At 40.1% G+C, this 22,785-nt stretch overlaps 2 protein-coding genes across 2 annotated transcripts; one reads left to right on the top strand and one right to left on the bottom strand.

The window, feature by feature from the left end:
• Window positions 1-1,901: 1,901 nt before the first annotated feature.
• LOC110966879 (V-set and immunoglobulin domain-containing protein 10-like 2) lies at window positions 1,902-13,645 on the top strand. The gene is made up of 12 exons (XM_022216368.2): window positions 1,902-2,365; window positions 3,008-3,361; window positions 5,650-5,925; window positions 6,727-7,002; window positions 7,747-8,019; window positions 8,115-8,366; window positions 8,449-8,739; window positions 10,070-10,423; window positions 11,120-11,242; window positions 11,327-11,351; window positions 11,471-11,565; window positions 13,423-13,645. The coding sequence occupies exons 1-12, from the start codon at window positions 2,296-2,298 to the stop codon at window positions 13,575-13,577; spliced, it is 2,544 nt and encodes an 847-aa protein (XP_022072060.2). The 5' UTR covers window positions 1,902-2,295; the 3' UTR covers window positions 13,578-13,645.
• A 353-nt stretch (window positions 13,646-13,998) lies between these two features.
• chek1 (checkpoint kinase 1) lies at window positions 13,999-21,956 on the bottom strand. The gene is made up of 14 exons (XM_022216367.2): window positions 21,792-21,956; window positions 21,489-21,554; window positions 20,187-20,301; window positions 19,609-19,717; window positions 19,318-19,382; window positions 19,169-19,238; window positions 18,894-19,082; window positions 16,807-16,911; window positions 16,642-16,725; window positions 16,480-16,564; window positions 16,235-16,400; window positions 15,998-16,129; window positions 15,714-15,815; window positions 13,999-14,432 (listed from the first exon to the last, which is right to left on the bottom strand). Exons 2-14 carry the CDS (start codon window positions 21,551-21,553, stop codon window positions 14,337-14,339), a joined length of 1,383 nt encoding a protein of 460 aa, XP_022072059.2. The 5' UTR covers window position 21,554; window positions 21,792-21,956; the 3' UTR covers window positions 13,999-14,336.
• Between the last annotated feature and the right edge of the window lie 829 nt (window positions 21,957-22,785).

A 22,785-nucleotide genomic window follows, 5' to 3' on the forward strand; every position in this document is an offset into this window, starting at 1 on the left:
TATTTCTAAGTTCAGTCCTGCACTCATCAACAACGGGATCAAGAGCCGGCTGCCCCTCCTTGCAGTAAGAGCAATCAGAAAGGACAGAACGGCAAATTCCTGTCCGAGACAAGTCAGTCCCTGACAGTTTATTAAAATGCAGCTTTGGACCAAAGAGGATCAGCATTGATGGGAATGCATAGATGTATACAACAGCTACAGCTTACACGATGAGCAATTAATAATGATAACTGAGTGACAGAATTTACTTTTAGTGAGCAGTTACACAGACAAAACACTAGAATAAAACCTTTTTTTATAAAGTTCAACACTATTTCTCAGGGGGTAAAGGCCAGTACAAAAGCTTTGGCTATAATGATTATTGTTGCTCAAACATTTATTTTGAGTTGTGTTCCACATTCCTCAGCATCCACTACCACAAACACACGAAATTTTAATACATGCTGCTTTCATTTATAGTATTTGTCAGAGTCCCATGGTATCTGTTGAGTCTAAAGCTGCCTTTGTGTGCTGCTAAATCTCAGACAATGAATTCCCAGAGCAAACGAGCAGCTACAAATCCACTTTGTTCAGCTCTCATTGGGAGCTCACTGACTTTCCAGCATCAGCATGTAGCTTCAGCTTCATTGGCCAGCTCAGAATGTCCGAGTCTCACTTGGTAATACTGTTTTCAAATGAATTCTGCGATTGGACAGTGAATTTCTGCTCCCTCTGCTAGCACGATCAGAAGCCTGCTGCTACATACATGCATGTTTCATACTGTGTGAGAAGAAAATGACCCAGCACTACACTCATTTACTCTGGCTTTCTCTGAAGAATATTGAAAGAGTGAGTCACACTTTCCACTCAAGAGAACCATTTCCAGGTATCTTTACATTTATTTGTTTGTATGTATTTTTGTTTTAATTAAATTTTACTGTGTATGCATGTATATCTAAGTGAAACCTTGTTGCACTGTTGGCTCGAGAGCTGCTGCTTTTCAACCTGCCAATTGAAGAAAACTGATCTCTGTCCTGCATTCATTCATGACAACCATCTCCCGTTACATACTCATGCTTCCACTAAATGGTCCCTCCTCCTCTGTCTCCTGTGTAAACTTGTCAGCCACATTAAAAAAAAATTGAAAGAAACTAAATAAGGATAATTTGCAGAGTTTGCATGCATGTGCAGGACTAAAAGGTGCTTTACATCTTACAGTGTTGACATGCTGAGATGCTGAGCTAACAGCATGTTGTGAGGAAATAGCATAACTGAGAGACGCCAGACCTCTAAATCTATTTTAATCTGGATCCCATCAGTAGAGTTTATGCTGCCCCTTTGGCCCTCTCATAACCTTTATAATTAGAATTTGCAGCCTTTTTTATTTTACAACTCTTCCAAAAATGACTGCAAACGATTTAATATAGTCACATTTTACTATCACCGCATAAATGGATGATTTTTGCTGGATTTGCTACCTCCTAAATCATTTTGAAACTTTTGTTTGTATAGTGAATAAGGCATTTTTGCCCTTAAGCTGACACTGAAACAAAGGGCAAAGAAAATCCAAGAAGATATAAATCCCTTTTAATCCCTCAATTTCGAGTGTGTCCTCTGTGAGGATGCTGGAGAGATCACTGTTTACATCTGCATTAAGCCCTCACCCGCCTTCCCACTTTTGTTGCACAACACCGCAGTTTGAACAGGGTAAAAAAAACAAAACAAAAAAAAAAAAAAACACTGTGAACGTGAAAAATAACTTCAATAAAAGCAAAACCTCTGTGAGATTTTCAATTGATGCTATTTTCTCTGGAGATTAATGTCAAAGTCCTACAGAGAAGAATATTCACGTTAAGACTGAGGGTCAGCTTCATTTAATACAACGTTGACGTTATTAGTTAATGTGCAGGTGGATGCACTAGTGCATGTGTTTGTGTGGAAGGCTAATCCGTCCACCTATTCATCTATAATAGATGAGCTGAGTATCGCCGTGCTATTCTAACCCCGCAGGAGAAAGAAAGAGGGATAGAGGGATAGAGAGAAAGGAAAAACGCATGAATAATTGAACCCAAATCAGTTTAGTGACCCTCCATTCCTTCCTACTCTCAGTCTAATAAAGTCAGTGCCTACAGCTGGATTCTCCAAGTAACTTGTGGATTAGAAAGGCAGAAAGACGCAACCTCTGGCACATGAGGGAGAGCAGAGACAGGTCAATTTTGGAGCTTAAAAGCTTTACATTTTTGATTTCTATTCCTCTTTGTTGTTGCTGCTGTTTTCAAGTAAAGAAGTTGTTGGACTCAGGATCATCATGATACCATGGTGGCCCAACTGTTAGGGCTGGCCTTTATATATCTAACTACCAGTCTGGCTGCTTTTACGGCAAACGGTAAGGGCTCAGCGTCAATATAACATCATGTGAATAGTCGACGAATAAGAATTTAGTGAAAAAATGTTCTATGATTTGCATTTATGTTGTAAAACGTGTAATATTTGAAGTAGAGCACGGCAGATACTTGATATTTGAGGCTATGTGAATATATTATAGTGCTTCTTTATACTTAAAAAACATGAAGCAAACCAGAAAAGCTCTTTAGTGGCTTAATATTAATTTTTCTTTTGGCTTTTGGCTGTACTGCAGTTTAACAATATACAGAGTTATGTATGCATAGGATGGATGGATGTTTAAGCCCTAAATCCATGCAAATTGTAATTTTAAACTCTGAAAATTAGTTTAAGAGGGAGGTTTTCAGTTGCATGTGAATGAAAATGACAGTGGGATATGCTCAGTGACAGAGAGAACAGCCATGGAAGCAAAAGGTGGTTGATCAACTTATTGCTGCAGAAGCTAAAGTGACTGAGTATCTGTTTTGGAAATTGTTATTAAAATATTACATTTCCTGTGAAACTTACAGTGCAATCAATCCTGAAACTGAACACTGGCAGGGCACATGACACCATCATCTCTTTTTCCTTCACACACTCACATTTGCATGCTTGTCTGTCTGTGTGTATCCTCTCCCTCCTCCAGCCACGAAGATCAACCAAATAGGGCAGGTGGTTTACAAGGACAGCAGAGTGTATGGGGTGGTGAACAGAGCGGTGATCCTGGAGTGCGGTTCCACCCTACCTGACCATTACATATGGATCTTCAAAAGGCCCAGCACCGACAAAGTAATAGCTGTGGCATATGATATCGGGAAAGGACCGAGGGTCACTGCTCTGTCCCAGACACTCGGACAGCTGTCGGTCATTTCAAACAGTGCATCTGTGAGCATTGAGAGACTGAACGTGGCTGCACATGGCTTGTTCGTCTGCCAGGCCACGTATGACAAAGAACCGGAGCCGGAACTCATTTTCTACAACGTGCACCTCGTTGTCCGAGGTAAGGCCTACTGCACTCAGAATTACTTTCCTCATTCAGGCAGTTAGGAGGCCGGCACAGCAGGGGCCTCCTACTTTCTCTTATACTCTCCACTGTCGCTCCTTGATGGAGAAACACCTACATGTATCCAAGAAACCCTTTACACTGAAGCTGATAGCTGTCAGATTAAAAAAATCTAGGAACTACCCACATATGTTGGTTGGTACACTTTACACTCTCCGTCTACTTTATTAGGTACATCTGTTCAATTACTTGTTAACACAAATAGCTAACTAGTCAATCACATGGTTGCAATTAAATGCATTCAGGCATATAGACGTGGTCAAGACAGCTTCCTAAAGTTCAAAACGAGCATCAGAATGGGGAAGAAAGGGGATTTAAGTGACTTTGAACATATCCAGTGAATGGTAGTTATGTGGACCAAAATGCCTTATTGATGTGAGAGGTCTGAGGAGAATGGGCCAACTGGTTTGAAATGATAGAACGGTAACTCAAATACCACAATACCATCTCTGAATGCACAACACGTCCAGCCTTGAAGAGGATGGGCTATAGCTGCAGAAGACCACACCGGGTGCCACTCCTGTCAGCTAAGAACAGGAAACTGAGGCTACAGCTGGCACAGGTTCACCAAAATTGGACAACAGAAGATTGGAAAAACGTTGCCTGGTCTGATGAGTCTTGAATTCAGCTTCGACATTCAGATGGTCAGAATTTGGCCTAAACGACATGAAAGCATGGACCCATCCTACCTTGTAGCAACGGTTCAGGCTGGTGGTGGTGTCATGGTGTGGGGGATATTTTCTTGGCACATTCTGGGCCCCTTGGTACCAACTGAGCATCATTTAAATGCCACAGCTTATCTGAGTATTGTTGCTAACCATGTCTTTCCCTTTATGACCACAGTGGACCACCTTCTGATGGTTACTTCCAACAAGATAATGCACCATGTCACAAAGCTCAAATCATCTCAAACTGGTTTCTTGACCAGGACAATAAGTTCAGTGTACTCCAACAGCCTCCACAGTCACCAGATCTAAATCCAACAGAACCTTTGTGATGTGGTGGAATGGGAGATTCACATCATGGATGTGCAGCTGCCAAATCTGCAGCAACTGTGTGATGCTATCATGCCAATATGGACCAAAATCTCTGAGGAATGTGTCCAACACCTTGTTGAAAGTAGAATTGAGATAGTTCTGAAGGCAAAAAGGGGTCTAACCTTTTACTAGCAAGGTGTACCTAATAAAGTGTCCAGGGAGTATATGTTTTTACATGTAAAATCAACGCTCGTTTTTGATAACGATCCTTGAAATGTAGTTGCTAAAGAATTTGGACTGCCATATGTACAAAATAGACCATTTCTAAACTGCTATTTCTTTTGACTTTTTGAACAACATATATGTGTATTTATGTGCCAAAACTGATATATTTGCAATAAGATAAAATATTTTTTGCTGTTCTAAACTTCAACAATGAAGAAAGCATCCAGCAAATTTAGTGTTTGGTCAAGATTTATGGATGTAGACCGAACAATGCTCCATTTTAACAACATCATCACACAGAACTGTGCAACTCTTCATAGCAGAACCATTTGAAAGACTATTTTTGTGCTATAGAAGACATTAGGTCCAAAAATAAGAGAAAAAAACGTGAATTCACTGCAACTCAGGTGCTAAAACAGAAGCTGCTGCAAATGCAACCAGTTACTTCCATTTAATGACAGAGTACAGATACATCAGGCCCTGGTGTAGAAGCTCACTGGTCTGCTCATTAGGGCAGTTTTTCATTTGGGGAAAGATGCTTCTTTGCCACTCTGGTAGGTATCTGTCTAACGGCAAAAAGTATAACAACCCACCCTTTTAAAGCTCAATAATCAAAAATCTTCTTTGACTAGTGGGTTCAAAATTTGGAGTTTCAACAAGGTGCAGTTTTTTCCAAAATCACATGGCTGCTTTAATCTGTACAAAATGAAAAACATGAAAAATGTGATGGGTGCTATTTCAGCTTTTCACAAAACAGCATTTGTGTGACATTTTGTTGTTATCCTGTATTTAACATATCCAAATCAGTGTCGAAACTAGAGCAGAATATATAGGAAAATATGGGAGGAAATACTGGAAAAATTTTGAGTCCTTTTTCCCCTTCACATCTAGCATTGACCAAACCTTTACAGACACGACAGTTGTAGAACAATGCAGGATGACCGTTTTATTTCCTGACCCTATTCTTAACCTGCATTTGAAACAGTAAATATTTCTACATGTGTGACTTTACCTTGACCGCAGTGCCCATTCGTAACCCTGAACTCTCCATAAGTGATGTGTCTCCAGTGGAGGGGTCTACAGTGCACATGCGGTGCAATCTGGAAAATGGGACTGGACCCATCGTGTACAAGTGGCAGCATGAATCCAGCTTTGGCGACATCACAGACTTTGCACAGGGCAACAGCAGCGCCATCAATGTGACCAATGTCAACCGCAACCACACCGGCCGGTACCGCTGTGTGGCCAGCAACGCCGTCAACAGCGAGAGCTCCAGTTGGGTGAAGTTGGAAACCATTTGTGAGTATTAGCAGATCACTGGATGGTCTTTCCCTCCTGATTATAATAGTAATAATCCCTCCCTGCCTTCTATGGGCTTAGAGATGACCACACAGTTGTTAACTCCAGAATGTGCAGATATATGAAGGCCCCAGCTCTTTCTCCACCCTCCCCTCAACACTCAACTAAGCTCATCTAAGACTCAAAAAGCTCAAACACCGTAAAACTAGTCTATGTTACGCAATGGAAAGTTGTAATATTGGAGAAATCCACATGCCAGAACCAATGCTGTTCAGATGCTGCAAAAGTGGCAAAAATAGTTGCAAGAATTACTCCCCAAAATAATTGGAAGTTGTAAAAATATAGATTCTTTTTAAACCGGTCGTAGAGTTGTTGTTTTTTTTAGGGGTAACATATAATAGTGATTTTATTTCTGATTTTACTAGTTATTATTTGTAATTGAACAAAATGAAGAACATTTGTCAAATAATAGTAAATTATTTTTTAAAAAATTACAGTTAAACCATGTTAAAAATTTGCATTTTTTTCAGCAAATTTTCAGTCAGCCCCGATAGCAGCCACATATATTTGCAGTTTTACATTTGTAATTTACTTAAAATTTCATTACCGTATTCTACAGATGTCAATCAGGTTTACTGTTTAATAGTGTAACTAGACACTAAAAAACCCTATATTTATATAATGTCATTCAGTGTTTGACTGTCTGATCTGTTGTAACAGACTAAAACAAGTTTGTTCTGCTGTCACGTAACATATTTGTCTCCTTCGTCTTTTAAATGGGCTCCTGCTCTTTTTCCTCAGTCGGCCCCGATGTTCCTCAGATACAAGTGACTCCAAACAGCGTAACTGGACGGGGCTACTCAGCCCTGGAGAGAGACACCGTTTTTTTGCTCTGTCAAGCCCAGTCCCATCCGCCCAGTCAGTACGTCTGGTTCTACAACAGGTCCCAAGTCTTCACTGGACCAAATTACAACATCACCAACATCCTTCGTATACACACTGGCGAATACACCTGCTTGGCACATAACACCTACCTCAACACGCGTTCCAGAAAAACCATCAGCCTGACTGTCTACTGTGAGTGATCTCTGACCTCTGACCGTGTTGTTGTCCATTCTCTGTCAGCTCCTGTACTCGTCCCTGACTCCGTTCCTCTGTCTTGGTGCTGAAATTACACATTTTTGACATTGTCAGTAGAAATCTATGAGAAGCTTTATCGCTCTTCATTTCCATCTTCATGAATCTACAGCTGCTTGATCACTTTCAAGCAAACTTCTCTTGTTTTCAGTGTTTACAATCTATTCTGTTTTCTTCTGATGCTACTCAGTACATCATATCTTGATTCTCACTAAGACTTCAAAGTAGATGCAACAGCTGGCAAAAACATGTGCACTCATACATACACACACAGCAACACACGCACACATTGCAGAGTATGGAGGTGCTGCAGACCTAATCTCCTGCTCGGACCATCGGGGAAGTTGATGGGACTCTCTGGCAGGTACTTTGCTGTGATTTCACAGCCATGACAAGCGTTGGTTGGCTCGGTGCTTGTCATTCACTCTCCTGTTTGACTATGCATTTGTTGTTTTTACATTAAAAAAAAACAAAAAACTTCTATTTGTGCTCCGTCACATGACAAAAAGACTAGAAGTAAAAAGATACCTAATGATAAAATAAAAAGACATTTCTCCTTCAAATGATTCATACCTCACATGCTTAATACTGCAGCCACACAGGAACTTTCCCTGGTCCTGATGACCTCATGTACTCTCCTCTTTGCATATCACTGCCCTGTTACTCTGCATTTTATCCCCACAGACCCGCCTGATGGCTCCCCGTCCTGCTCTGCGGAGCCGGCTCTGAATCACACCTCTCTGAGGCTGCTCTGTTCCTGGTCTGGTGGGTTTCCCTCACCTTCTGTACGCTGGACTGGAGATCTGATAGATGTAGGACAAGAGCAGGCCAACACAAGGCAGCAACTCACCAGCACTGTCATCTTGCTGCCCTCTGGAGGCCGGACTTCTAGCTCGTTTACATGCACGGGCTCCCATATTGCCCTAAAACAAACCGCAGAGTGCAGAACACGCTCGTGTGAGTGCAGAAATCCCAACAAACAACAATAAAAAAATTTAGACACACAGGTTGCATGCTCGCTGTTATCTGATCCTGTCCTTCTAATTCATCAGACATTCCCCCTGCAGAGCCAGTGTGTGTTGCATATGTGATTAACGACAAGCAATATCTGATGCTGACCTGCTCCTGGGATGGAGGGGCCCCGAAAGCCTTGGTGTGGTGGGAGGGCCCTGGGGGCAAAGGTGCAGGCGAAAACTCCAACATCCTGATCCTCCGTTATGGCACCGCTGCTAGAGGAAAACCCTACACCTGTCACGCCAAGCACCCTCTCCTGAATCAAACCAAGACCTGCAGGCTCACGCTGGGTTGGTGCACACTGTAAACAAGCAGTAAATAGACACATATGAACTGTTAACTGATTCAGTTTTTCTACACTGTCACCTGTAGAAGCCCCAGTGTTGTTAACACAGCGCAGAATCGTGTCTGTGTACGAGGGCAGCGATGTGCAGCTCACCTGCAATCTGAGAGACAACTACCTTCCTGCAAATGAAATCACCTGGTTCAACAATCAGGGCCTCAGTGTCCGAGACACCTTCAAGTACAGGCTGCTGCGAACATCCACATGGGTCAATCTGACTGTAAGAGACACGGAGCAGGTTCAAGACAGCGGCGAGTACAGGTGCACCACGTCCAACGCAGTGGGAGGAACTGAAATCAATGTCACTTTAGTGGTCAAGAGTAAGAAACTGCTTTATTTTAACATCTATGTCTATATGTATACATATACATGAAGCTCCAGTCAGCAGGTACTTAGTTTAACTGAGCATAGAGGCGGAAAAATGGGGAGGACAGATAACCCCATTAGTGACAAGTAAAGATGTCAAGTAGTTGGGTTTCACTGGAGTATAAGTATTGGACTGTTAATTGGCATGGAGTAATGGCTTCTCATATTCTTTACAGGCAACAAGTGGAGACTCCAGAACACAAGAGTCTATTACATACAGTATGTTTCAAGCATATGAAAGGCATAGGCTGGATGGGTGGTAACTGGAGAAAAACACTTAAAAAATCCTAAATTCATAGATTTAGGATTTATAGTGGTTATATACAAGAAAAAAATAGTGGCATAGTGGTGCATATACAATAAAAAATCCCTAATTTTTGAGAAAAAACATTGAATATTTATTTAGATAATAAAGGAATACATTTTTGAGAGAATTTTTTTAAATGGTGTTTTTTCTTCTGTTCTTTGTGTAGTCTCTGCAGCCAGACTCCCAATTCTAAGTAACACATAATATGAGGATCACACAGAGACACACCACGGCTTGTTGTATTTTTATTGACTAAAACTCCTTCAAATATCCCATATTATACACATTTTAAAACTTTTACAGGTTGATCAGGGACACACTTTCTGATCTAGGCAGAAAATAAATGAGAGGGAATATGTGAGTTTTTAATTTTATTTTAGTAAATTTAAGATTTTCTTCCTTATAATATTACCTATTTGCAATTCCTGTTTTTATATACAGTGTACCCAGTAAACTTAATTAGTTAACAAGTAATTTGTGAGCTAATCATTATGTTTATGCTCAAACAAACTGACTGCTACCTCCAGTTTATTGCATAAAAGTCCAAGTGGCATCAATCAATTTATCATTTTTCCTGGCAACATGGTTAATAAGTATATAGCAGTTTTATAATAATATATTCAGGCACTGTTCAGCCAAATAATGTCGCATACAAAGCACAACTAAGTCTGATTACTTCGTTAGTTTTGTTTGTATTTGGTGATAGAGGAAAATTCAAAATTATTCATGAAGAATGACATGTGAAAGTCAAATTGAATCTTCACTTATTCAATAGCTGTTAAGATATTTCACTCAAAACCTCAAATTTCAACCTCACGCTGGCACTAGAGGAAAAATCTAAGCCGGATTCATCCTCTGGGCAGCACAAATGTCTGCACAGTGTTCACTGGTGAGATATGTCAGTCTGAATCAAAGTGGATTGACTTAAAGAGGTCATGCTGGAAGGTGTATTTCTATTTCCTTTGTCTCTGCACCAGGACACCCCATGCCGCCCAATGCAACTGTGGTCAGAGTGGCGTACAACAGCCGATACCGTAACGAGGTGGACGTGGAGTGGAAGATGGAGAGCGAGGAAGAAAGAGGCTGGACGGGTTTCTGGCTGGAGCACCGATGGGTGTCAGACCGACCTGGACGGAGAGGAAGCAACAATGGTTCAAAGGAGCAGATGGAGGAGAGGATCAGTTATCCAGTCTGGTACCGTGATATCATCCAGGACCCACGTGTGATGAGTCATACAGTAGGAAACCTGACCTGGACTGGTACCTACGAGTTCCGCATCAGGCCTGTTAACCATCGCACCATCGGACACCCCTCTGCAGCAAAAACCCCAGGTATAGTAAGTGAACAGAGTGAGGAAACTTTTGGTAAAGAATTGGGGAAAGACAGGGCTTCAGTTAGGAATGCACTGTGAAACTAACAAGCTATAAAACAGACAATAATGAAAAATTTCAGAGGTGGCAGGTAAGTTACATGATATACAAGCATTGTTGATGTCAGTGTCATGCTTTGATGGAGTTGCAATGACTTTGATGACAGTCTAACATTTTTGTTTTTCCTTTCTTTTGTTATCCACTTAGGTGAAAGACACACACAACCAAAAAACACACGCAAACACTGACATATACCTCATTGTTTCACACTCACTTCCACTTCACCTCCTTATCCTTCCCTCCTCCTGACCTCCTTCCCTCAAACTGGCCCTGTGTGCTTCTTCTTGTGAATTCTTTGTGATAATCGTGTCATTTATTGTCGGACTGGACTGTTGCAATGAAGAAAGATGATTGTTGATGGTGTAGAAAGGCTTGTAGATCAGGTGTCAGTGCAGGATGGTGCCTGTGGTTTTCAACCCATGTGCAGTCGATGCATCTATTAATCCATATCTGAAGTCACTGCAACAAGTTTGGCTTTGATGTCAAAGCTCCTGATTAAAATGCTACGAGAGCAGCACTGCCATGGGTCGGGAACCACTTGTGTGACATCTGCGTTTGGTCAGATTTTTTGCAATGTGTAACTGTGATGTGTTGCAGCGGAACCTCGCTTCAATATATATCCTGCCGTGGTTGGAGCAGCTATAGGTGGGATGCTCTTTGCAGCCATTCTAACGATGCTGCTGCTCGTGTACATAATCCGCAATCGCAACAACAATCCTCGTGAGTCGCACACACAAGCACACCACATCCTGCTGGAAGTGTTTGACATTATGCAGCACTGATGCTCTGCGTTTCCTCCCGCAGGATTACATGACTTGTTGTTCGGCTCGTGAGTATCAGTCTGTTTGTCCAAGTTTAAAACCCGGAATGAAACTTTCTCCAGTTTGTAATGTTGTTGACAACTAATTATACGTACGTGCGTGACATTTCTTACTCTGGTGTTTCCAGGCAACACAGCCAGTCGAGGGAAAACATCAACCTCCCAGAAGATGACGGCGGGTCAGAGGGAGGAATCGAGGAGATTGGTGGATCGTCCAGTCCAGGCAAGATGAAGGCGCATGAAACCCAAAGTCATGAAAACCTAAAGATGAAGCACATACGTTCGGATTCCTACATTGTAACATAATTTCATTTTTAAAAATGCCATGCTTGCCAATAACTTATTATATTTTTACAGAGTTAGCAATATAATTTACTTTTATGGCTACCAGTAGCTAAATCAACTGAGGGTAAAATAAAGGGAGAAAGAAAGAAAGAAAGAAAGAAAGAAAGAAAGAAAGAGTGAAAAAATGAATATCTCAGGGCATCAATTTAGCTATTTATTATATTTTTAGCTGCCTCCATTAAGACACTCTAACCAGTAATTTGTGAAGCATTCTGTGAACATTTTTGTTCACTTTTGTTCAATGTCAGTATTAAAAGCAGCTTTTAGTTTTCGTTTTTAAATTTTTCATTTTAAAATTTTTTAAAAAAACATCACACCACTGTAAGAATTTGACAGTATTTTTACAGTAATATGATACAGTGTACTGTCATTTGGCCATCATTATTAGGACTTCTTGATTTCTTTAAATTTGAAGGTTTCACTGACCAACAAACCTCCCCCCAGAAAACAAAAGCTTTCTATTATATTTGTTGTTTGTTTCATGATGGCACTGTACATTAATATGCCCGAATACTCTACATCAAAATAGTTCAGGACTTGGTTTTCAATCCAATCTTTGTGTCAAGTAGTAATGTCTGTACCATAGGCTGAGCCAAAGAATTCAACTGAACCAAATGTTGAAATCTAAACAGGCAGATGTAAGAGGATAAAAAATGTACTTCACATGTATTTCTGTGACAGTGGAGTAGAAGTGTAGCGCGTCATAAAACGTAAATACCCTAGTGATGCTTTACCCTCACTGTTATTTACTGATTATGGTTCTTTAACATATTCCTCAGATTGTTCTTTAGCAGCAATAGATACATGACATGATATTTTTAGGGACCTTTTTTGGGACCAGTTGCACTGAAAAGGTTATTAAATGTAATATGACCACGACTTAACTTAGGAGGTAGAGTCCTGGAAAAAGCTCTAATTAGACAAAATAAGCAAACCTGTGGGGGTGATCTCTATCCTTCTAAAGCAGGGGTTTCAAATTAATTTTAGTTCAGGTGCCGCATTTGGCCCAATTTGATCTCAAGTTGATCGGACTAGTAAAATCACAGCATGAAACCTATGAATAACCACAACTCTACATTTTTTTCCTTAAATGTTGACATTTAAGGAATTATCTTTTTCTTTTTACAATACATTATGAACTACCTGAAATTTCTTTAGAAAATTAAGTTCAATTTCAACATTATGCCTCAGTTTATCATTCACACATTACGACTTCCAGATCACAGAGTGTCTACGAAGGAACAAAACATTTCATCACAGGTATCTGGAACTGAATAATATATTTTACTTTATAATCAAAATGACAAAAGTCAGACAAAGAACAAGACAAAATGTGACAAAAACGAGACACAAAATGACAAAAAAAATGCAACAAATGACAAAAAACGAAAAGAGATGAAAAGTTGGACAAAAAAGTAGACAAACAACACAAGCAAGAAAAAAACTAAATGACAAAAATAAGACAAAAAAACACGTGTGAGACAAACACAAAAGATGAGAAAAAAGGGACAAAAACATGAGACAAATGACAAAAGTCAGGCAAACAAAATACAACAAAAACAAGACAAAATATTTTTTTTAAAAAATGAAACAAAAACACAAAAGAACAATGTAGTATTTTACTTAATGATCAAAACAACTTGTCATGGTCTACAAATTAGACTCTGTTGGTTTCATCTCAGCAGTCTCGCTGCTCTTCTGCTTGATTCTCAACCTCGGTGTCGCTCTCTTCCAGCTCCAGCCCTGGCTTTACCCCGGGCAGCCTCACCCCTCACCACCTCACCCCCAAGTGCCACTCCCTCCGCCCCCACCACCAGCCAAGCCCCTCCCGCCGGAGAGGACGACGAGCCCGTCAGCGTCACCATCACAGTCAAGGCTACAGGCTCATAGTCAAACATCGGAAACTTTCATTTGTAATTTAACCTGGAATTGTTTTTGTAGGCCGTAGACAGTTTGCACCTTCACTGAGTGTAGCCTGTTATTTAGACCCTCATCTCAGCTACAGTTACAGTCCCAAGCCTCTACAGTACTTCATGCTTTACTACAATACTTTGTCATACACTCATTTGAAGCATTGACATGAAAGAACCTTTGATTTCTACTGTAGATTAAATGATATACACTTATACTGATCGGGCAAATGGTGTTTTTTGGAGAACCCTCTGCCTCTTTGTTATATATTTTCAAATGAGAGGCTTTTAGATTTGCATGAAAGTGACAAAAAAAAAAAACTGTTTGCCACATTTCCAACACCAAAATGAATCTTTTCAGTCAGTGGTCATCCCCATTCATCACATTTATAATACAATGCTGGTCTTTTAATAATTTATTCAAGAATGCATCATGTCAGACATAATCCGAACACATCAGTCTTCTCAACGGTATAAAAACAGACAACAACGCGCGCACACACAACGCACTTTTGTTCCTAACTTCATCTACCCTAATGCATTCTAACCACAAACTAAAACAAAGTGAAATGAAAACATGACCCGAGTTTTGCCCGCTCTCCTAACCAGTTCTCACAAGAAAACAAGAGTCTACATTCAGGCAATTCAAGAAGACAGCAGAATACATTTAAAATACCAACAGAACAGCTAAATATGTACAGGTAGTGCCTCTCCGATGTCCACAGTTTGTGGAGGCTGCTCAAGTAATGGGAAGCAAAATCTTCTGAGTGCTGACGATGTCGCCGAGCTTCTGTTTAATCTTCACAAAGAGACGTTTGAACTCCAAACCGTCACCCTGGAAACACACAGACACGTCAACACACCCTCACACGATGAGTTAAGTGCTCTCAGACCTTTTCTGCCGCTGCCTTTCAGTTCGGGTGCAGGTGGACTTTAAACCAAAATGCTTTAAATATGAAGCAAGAGCTGTAAGATACGTATGTACAAATACATCTCAAATGATTAGAATATCATGAAAGTTCAATTCTAGGTCAACTTTCCTACATTCAGTCATTTATTGGACACATCTGGTGATTTAGGTGTTACAATGACCACCAGAAGCTAATTTAAATGACTGATAAGAAGCTTACTTTCATTTACACAGGTTGCTGCTTGATCTTCTCAATATGGAGCAAATTCTGCAGGTTATTGCAGTGTGTCACATGATTCAGCTTAGTTTTATATACTATGCATAAATTCAGTTTTAGCAGGGCATAACTTGATGCTTTTGCCTCTATCTGTTAACATGTTGGCAAACACACAGCCAAAAGTAGTCCAACTAGCCGACTACCACTGGATTAGAGAATGTGTGTCAGAGGTCTAATACTTAGGAAAAAAAAACAGCTTCTGACATAAAACAATGTTTGTCAGGTCTGTATGTTCAAATTAGACTGCTGTGACTGAGGGAGTGCAGTTTTTGGGGTGAAACAACATTTAAAAGTACCTTACTTGGCTCTATGAGCTGCATTCAGCCAGTTTGAAATCCTGCAGTGCCAAACATTTGTCTCTCATTTCTCCCAGTGAAATTATTTACATAAGCACCATTAACACATGCTTATGACGCATGCCTCATGGTTGACCATTTTCTTTTACAAATTGGAAACAAAGTTTCTTTCTTATCAGAACTTTTTCTTGGATGCTTCCTAGGTTTTTCCACCTTATTCCTGGTTACTGTGGTCAACTCTGTAACTGTGGTTGATCTGTACTTCAACATTGTTCAACAAACCACTGCTGGTTAATGTAAAATGCATCGCCAACAGTGAGACTCTGACTTAAAACTGCACTGGGTTTACCAGCCATTGTGTGAACTCATTGGGCAAGTGCTTGAATATAATGTTAAAGTCCCGCACTCTGCTATAACTTAAGAAGCTTTAAGAAAATTGCATATTGACATTATAGTATTTAACAATAACCATTGTTCTCCTGGACACACATTTGCTTCTTCTTTACTTTTTAAATTGAGTTTTTTGTGGCTTATCAGAACAATCTATGAGTAACAGTGGTTGTTTCAGAGTTCATTGGTAATGACCCATGGGTATTCATGCTTGAACCACTGCATACACCATTTTAAACTCACCTTAGACAGTCTGAAGTCCAGCAACACTCTCTGATTCAAATCTAGCAAATGGACTTTGAAGATGAGTTTGTTATTGCGTTTGTCCAGTGTGCTCACCGTCACCTAGAAGGCAGAGAGAGCTTCATTAAACTGAACTCTGTGATACTTTGTAGCAGCTATAGGAGGCTAAATCATGATCTGCATGTGTGTGTAAGAGTTGAAACAGGGGATTCTTAAGCTATTAGTGTCAAAAATATATACATATAAAAATTCTTTGAATTGTGTCTACTTCAGCTCAGATGTACCTGTTTGCTGCAGGTGAGTTTGAATCCAAGTGCCAGGCCGTCACAGGTGTCTTTCAGGGATGATAAAGAGGCATCAGCATCCACAGTGGTGAAGAAACGCGTCATTCTCCGCACTAATCTCTGCCACGGTGACTGTGTGCAGAAAGACATTGAGAAGCGTTTAAACCAGAGTAAGACAGTTTGATAACAGCAGCAGTCACATGATGAAACCGAGGCAGCGCTGAGTATGTGAATCACCTGACTGGCTCCCGGTGTGCCGAGAAACTGACTCCCCAGTAACATGTGCTCAGGCTTGGTGGGCTGGGAGAAGCTGACTTGACATTCGATTTGACCATTTAACATGGCTTCCAAGCCACCAGCTGCTAGGTCCGGCTGGGAGCTGGAAAACTGCATCCTGTCATCGCTACGGAAAGGCGAAGATGGTCTTGAGATTACAGGACACAAACAGAAAAGCAACAATCTGAAACACACAAAGCTCTGACCTCTGGGCCCAGGATGTGATTCCACCATCAGACCGAAGAAGTTTGTTCCGTTCTGAAGCCAGAGAACCTGGTGGTGGCTTTACACCTACAGAGAAGGAGTGACAGACATCAGTCCAGAGAGCAAAATGATATCATGTCTGTTATGCTCATATTGGGACTTGCCATGAGTGAACCAGTGGTCTTTCTGTATGTCTGCGATGGTGACGCGCGCATCTGGACGGGCCAGTAACAATTTGGACAACAAACCTGAGGAGAGGAGTTGAATATGAATTGAAGAAAGGCAATTTAGAAAATGTGGTATTTAAATTTGTATAATTTGGGACTTACGAAGAGGCATTGGTTGGATTTTCTTCCAAGGAGGTAGGTATGTTTTCTTTTGAAGCCAGTCTGAATACTCCTGACAGCTCTCAGTGGGCTGGTCCCACGGCAACTCTAACACAGAAGCAGCAACACAAAGATTAAAAAAAAAATCAAAAACACGCTGCACTGCTCGATGACACAGAGAGAAAAATAAGTCAGGATGGTGGCAATTTCATTTTTTCTAGTCATGTACAATAATCCTGCATATAAGTTTATAAATGGTCGGTGTTGTCAGGTGTATGAGAACTGTTGTATTTTTTACAAAAAAACATGTCTAGTGCTCATGTATAATCCTGCAAAAACCTTAAATGTCTAATATTTGTGAATGTTATCAATGGTTGTGGCACCAAGTGGGATCCAGGTTTTTTTGGTTATGCAATAATTACATTATTAACGCATAATAAAAATAGTGATGGATGCTCTGTGCAGACTACATTTATTATAAATACCTTTATTGCTAAAGCAGCTGCTGTACAGACAGACTACTTTTAGATGAAGATACGCTACTGTTCAAAAGTTTGGGGTCACTTAGAAATGTCCTCATTTTGAAAGAAAAGCATTTTGTTTCAATGAAGATAACATTAAATTAATTAGAAATACAGTCTAGCTATTGTTAATGTGGTAAATGACTGGTGGACGGCTGATTTTTAATGGAATATCTCCATAGGGGTACAGAGGAACATTTCCAGCAACCATCATCCTGTGTTCTAATGCTACATTGTGTTAGCTAATGGTGTTAAAAGGATAATTGATGATTAGAAAACCCTTGTGCAGTTATGTTAGCACCTGAATAAAAGAGTGATTTTTTATGGAAAACATGAAATTGCCTGGGTGACCCCAAACTATTGAATGGTAGTGTATACAAGCCAGTGGTAGGAGAAGCTTTTAACTGCTGATGAATTTTCCTCATTGCACTAAAAATGATTTTTTTCATTCATGAATTTGTCTTTAAAATGTTCTTTTACTGATCTGTAGATATTAATTTGCGATGATTTGTATTCAAAGGTCCCACATGGTGAAACTCACTTTTAATTTCGTTTTGTAGTTGCTTTACATTTGGAAGTGTGCATTTAAAGCTGTGAACGTACGAAGATTTGATTTCTGCCATTCCCAAAGCCCACCCACAAGTAGTTCGCCTCCCAGCTCTACAACCCAGTAAGAATTTAACCTCGATGCTATGTAACACCTAAGTAACCAACTGTCATTGAGTTCAACACGCTTTGCTCTTCCTGAAAGGGGCAGGAACAGCAGGAGCTCTTTGTTTTTTTAAGAGCAAAACAGTGTGTTTAGAACAGATCTAAAAACCAGGAGGTACACAGTCATGGTGAAACAAACCATGTTTGCAGTATTTTGAGCTGAAAAAATGAGAGACACTATGGGGACATGTGAGACTTAATTGATTAATTTGCTGAAAAGAGGGTTAGCAGACAAAGACAACGCACACACTCATTTAAGTGGAGCAATTTCTTAACTCTTTTTTAAAAATGGAATCATTGTATTTTACCAGATGCAAACAACAATAACACAATGGCAGTACAACTATCAGTTGCTTTGTAGTCTAAATAAAAGGGATCAGCCATTGAAAAACCCACATTGGTCAACCTTCATTGAAAAACAGAACCTTCATCTTAATCCAGTTGCACAACCACTGAGACTGTCAGAGACCGTCACTGTAACCAAACTCTACATGACTGGAATATCACAGTAACAAAACCACCTACTGCCTACACTGTAGTAAAGGTAAAGTGTCAAACTGTTTCTTAACTGTACAGTCATTGGAAAATCCTAAACTACTAACCCAGACACAATTGAGACTGCACTTTATAAAGCAATGCTTCATGAGACAGTAGGCTGCAGTGATGCAGTAGTGCACTGATGAATAACAGTCACAGTTTAAGACAATATCACACAATACAAATGTCCAGAGCTGAATTAACACTTTCTGATAGTCTTAGCATAAAATAGAGCATTTTAACCTTCATAGGGCTGTTGTACTTAACTGGAGAACACTGTATGATACTGTGTCCAGCTGTCCACAGACTTTGCGATCTTACCTCCAGCCAGCATGGCAGTGAGGACGATCCCACAAGCCCAGATATCTGCAGGCTGAGCTTTGAACTCTGTGTGGCTGAGAAGCTCCGGAGCCACATATGGAAGAGTTCCACAGAGTCGACCCAGGAGGCGCTCACGCCCTTTGAACCGAAACATGGTGGCCAGGCCGAAATCTGTCAGCTTCAGGTTATCTAAAGGTACAGAGCAACAGCAGATGATGGTTATAATGAATACAAGTTTTTCTTTCAAAACTTTGATTCAAATTAGATTTCCTCACCTTTGTCGTCCAGCAAAATGTTCTCCGGCTTTATGTCCCTGTGGGTGATGCCGACGCTGTGGAGGTATTCCTGTAAAAGGTGTAAGAACTGAATAACAGCGGAGACAGGGGAAGGAGATCACACCAACACACAGATTTACTTCACTCACCACGGCTGCCATCAGCTGCTGGAAAAATTTATGAGCATCTTTCTCTGCCATTCCCACATCAGGCTCTAAGATGAAAGTAAGAGAACACAGACAGTAAAACATCAGAGGCCATGTTTCAACAGTCAAACCCAACTTTAACTTTAACTTCATGAACTACAAGAGTAGCCAAGCTGGTGAAGTAACATTAATTATCAGTTATCTGAATGACAAGTATCTGCTATCTACTAATCTGAAGCAAAGAAACGGTATTGCAACCCAATTTCTTAGTCATAAAAATGTCGTTTGTGTTACCGATGCGGTCAAACAGTTCTCCTCCGCTGCAATACTCCAAGAAGAGGTAAACAGTCGGTCCTTCCTTCCGATGGCCAAAAAATCTCACGATGTTGGAGTGGTTGAGCATCTACCAAATAAAAGTACATTTTGTAAAGTAAGCAAACACGGTTCCAGATTCCTACACAGCACTCTTTGTTCAATAACAGCATACATTTTTTTAATTAATTATAAAAATGTCACTTAGTTTTAGAATATCAGTTATGTATTCTACAAGCATTACTGACACTGATGCATTCTAGCCAGTAAGAAGTGACATAAAGTTTTATATCTGACTGGATTTACTACACATGGAGCTGTTTTGCATTTCTCATGCATTAACTGTGAACTCTCCACTCTTGTTTGTTTAAGGGATACCAGCTTGACTCTGAGGCCTCAGAGTGCACAAGAGGCCCATCCATCCATCTATTCTCTATACACCGCTTTATCCTCACTAGGGTCGCGGGGGTGCTGGAGCCTATACAAGAGGTCTTATTTCTCTATTAATATTTCTGTTATACTTTCGATCACACAATTTTTACACGAGGTGACGGGCCTACCTTATGAATGCAAACCTCCTTCTTGACATTTTCAGCACACTCTTTAGCCTGCGAGGTATCGATCACCTTCACTGCCACTGCTTCCTCCGTCTGTCTGTTCACCAGCAGCCTCACTCTGAGCGAGAGGATGAATCAATGGGCAGCAGGTCTTGTGAGGCATTTAAAATGTCAAAATAGAAAACACAGTTTGTTGCAAAACAGAGTGTGAATCTTCTTAAAGTTACTATTGTGTTAGCTGGAAAAATAAGCGCACATTTCTCAAGGATAAAACCAATAGTTCAAGTGTCACATGTTGAAAAATGGACTTTGTCAATCACTCCAGAAACTACGTAAGCTTTGTGTCATATTTGTTGGAGTCTTGGGAAAAATGCAAATGAAGAAGAGCGCTCACATTTCGATAATATTCAGTTTCGGCAGGCAAAAATGCGACAAAAAATAAAATGGCTAACCAGCGGTCACTTCAGAGCCATTTACATGTGGTCATCAATTTGCTTTCAACTTTCAATCACAGAAGCAGAGAGAGTCTTCTTCCTGAAGGGGGCGTGGACAGCAGTAGCTCAGGAGTCCGTTCTAATATCCATACCATCGTACTGTATACAATGCCTCAAACAAGCTTTAGCATGTCAAAAGCAGATCACCAAAAACACCCAAATGTCCTACTACATCCGGCCGGATTTTGCAGTACGCAAGCCAGCATGTTTTTCTGACCCATAATGCTCTGCACAGTCTCGTCATGGTGTCTCACACAAGTATGAACAAGCTTAAGCAGCTGAGAGCACACAGACAAATGACAGCTCATTTCACACTAAAAGCACTACTATCATGAAGTAGTATGTCTCAGTTCTATAAGCAGTGCATAAAACTGTAGGTACTGTGTGAGGGCTGCTGTAGTATGCACACAAAATAAAAAAACAAAATATGTGATTCAGAGTGTAGCCTGGTTTTACAGAAAATGGTAAAATTCACCATCTTTGTGGCTTTTTAACCTTTCAGTCTTGATTATTTTCCAAAAAAGGGGCAGAACATAGGACCTTCAATGTGCATATTTATATAATCGACCTCTCAGATTAGTATGTTTTGATGTGTTTGAACTCGAATGCAGCTTTGCTGATTCTCCAACATTAATTCTAATCAATAATAAAGCAAGTTGCAGAAATGTGCTGCTCTAGTCTCCTGTGACTGATTTTTCTGTTCATCAGATGAGCATTTCTGGCACATCAACTCCTCCCATGTTATTATTATGTCCAGAGGACACTTGCAGTGACAAATGACAGATTTTAAATGATGAATGAGGACTCTTACTCTCCATAGGCTCCTTCTCCCAGAGTCTGAACCAGGTCCCAGTCCTGCACAAAAGGCACCGCCATGCTAAAGAAAGAGACACAGTATAAAATCAGCCCGACAGGAAAACACTAAAATGGAGAACATTTTCCAGGGCATTATTTACATATATGTACTGCTTTTATGAGCACAGACATTGGTATATGGGAGCAGCCTGCTGAATGTTTCATCTGTCAAACTGTGTGTTTAAATGTCATGATAAAGGAGACAGAAGACGAAGGTGAGTAACTGACACGCACTTCATGAAATACTTGCTTATTTTACCTGCACAGCCTTTTCCCACGGCAGCCTTCTCCACGTTCAGTTATCCTCAAAGATTAGACAATTTTTTTTCATAAGTCTGACGATGTGACTGCACACATTGTGGCCCAAATTTGGCGCGCTGCTGTTTCGCTAACCATAACTTCCTGATGTGACGTCATTTCCACGTCTTCTTCTTCTCCTCCTCTTTTCCGGAACAGTCTCAGATGCGTCATCGCCTCCTGTGGCAACAAAAAAGATTTTCTCACAACGTCACACCAATGACTGCGGTTATTATTATTTCTTATCGATTAGTCTGTGTAATCTGTGTATGAAATGTCCAAACATAGCAAAAGAATGTCGATCAGTTGCTTTAAAATTTTCCACAACCGACAGATATGCAGTTTGCTGTGAAATAGAAAAAAAGCAAGAAATAATAAGTTGTTTTTCTTGAGAAATTATTTAATCCAAGTAATAAATTACCAAAATAGTTGGTGATTTGTTAGTTGTAATCAATCAGTTATTACAAATAATAATAATTCTTTACCAAGTATACATCTCCCCACTAGTTCCAAATAAAACACATATATATAACTGATTCCCCGATATCTTTATTTTTGCTCCACAGTTTATTTAACCCTTATCAAACTATATTAATTATGCGTCGTCATCGAATATAACACATGATATTGTTGTGACTCATAGTGCGATACATATGTAACAAACATCGACTGATACCTACAAATAAGTCCACAGTCTTCTAAATTTGTTACCTTGATAATAATAATAATAATAATTACCAATACAAATAATACTTTTACCTTTGTTTGAAAATGGAATATTGTAGCTAATGGAAATTTCAATTTCAATAATGTTAACTCCACTTCAAATTAGTACACATGGGGGAAAAGGAGACATCAAGCTTTTTTTTCAGTTTTTCTTTGATTGTTTTTTGTTTTGTTTTTTTAAAAAAAAATCCAGAAAAGTCGAATGGGATGACGACTGATGACTTTTAATG

The sequence above is a fragment of the Acanthochromis polyacanthus genome, chromosome 17, assembly GCF_021347895.1.
Source record: "Acanthochromis polyacanthus isolate Apoly-LR-REF ecotype Palm Island chromosome 17, KAUST_Apoly_ChrSc, whole genome shotgun sequence".
Classification (NCBI taxonomy): Eukaryota; Metazoa; Chordata; class Actinopteri; family Pomacentridae; genus Acanthochromis; species Acanthochromis polyacanthus.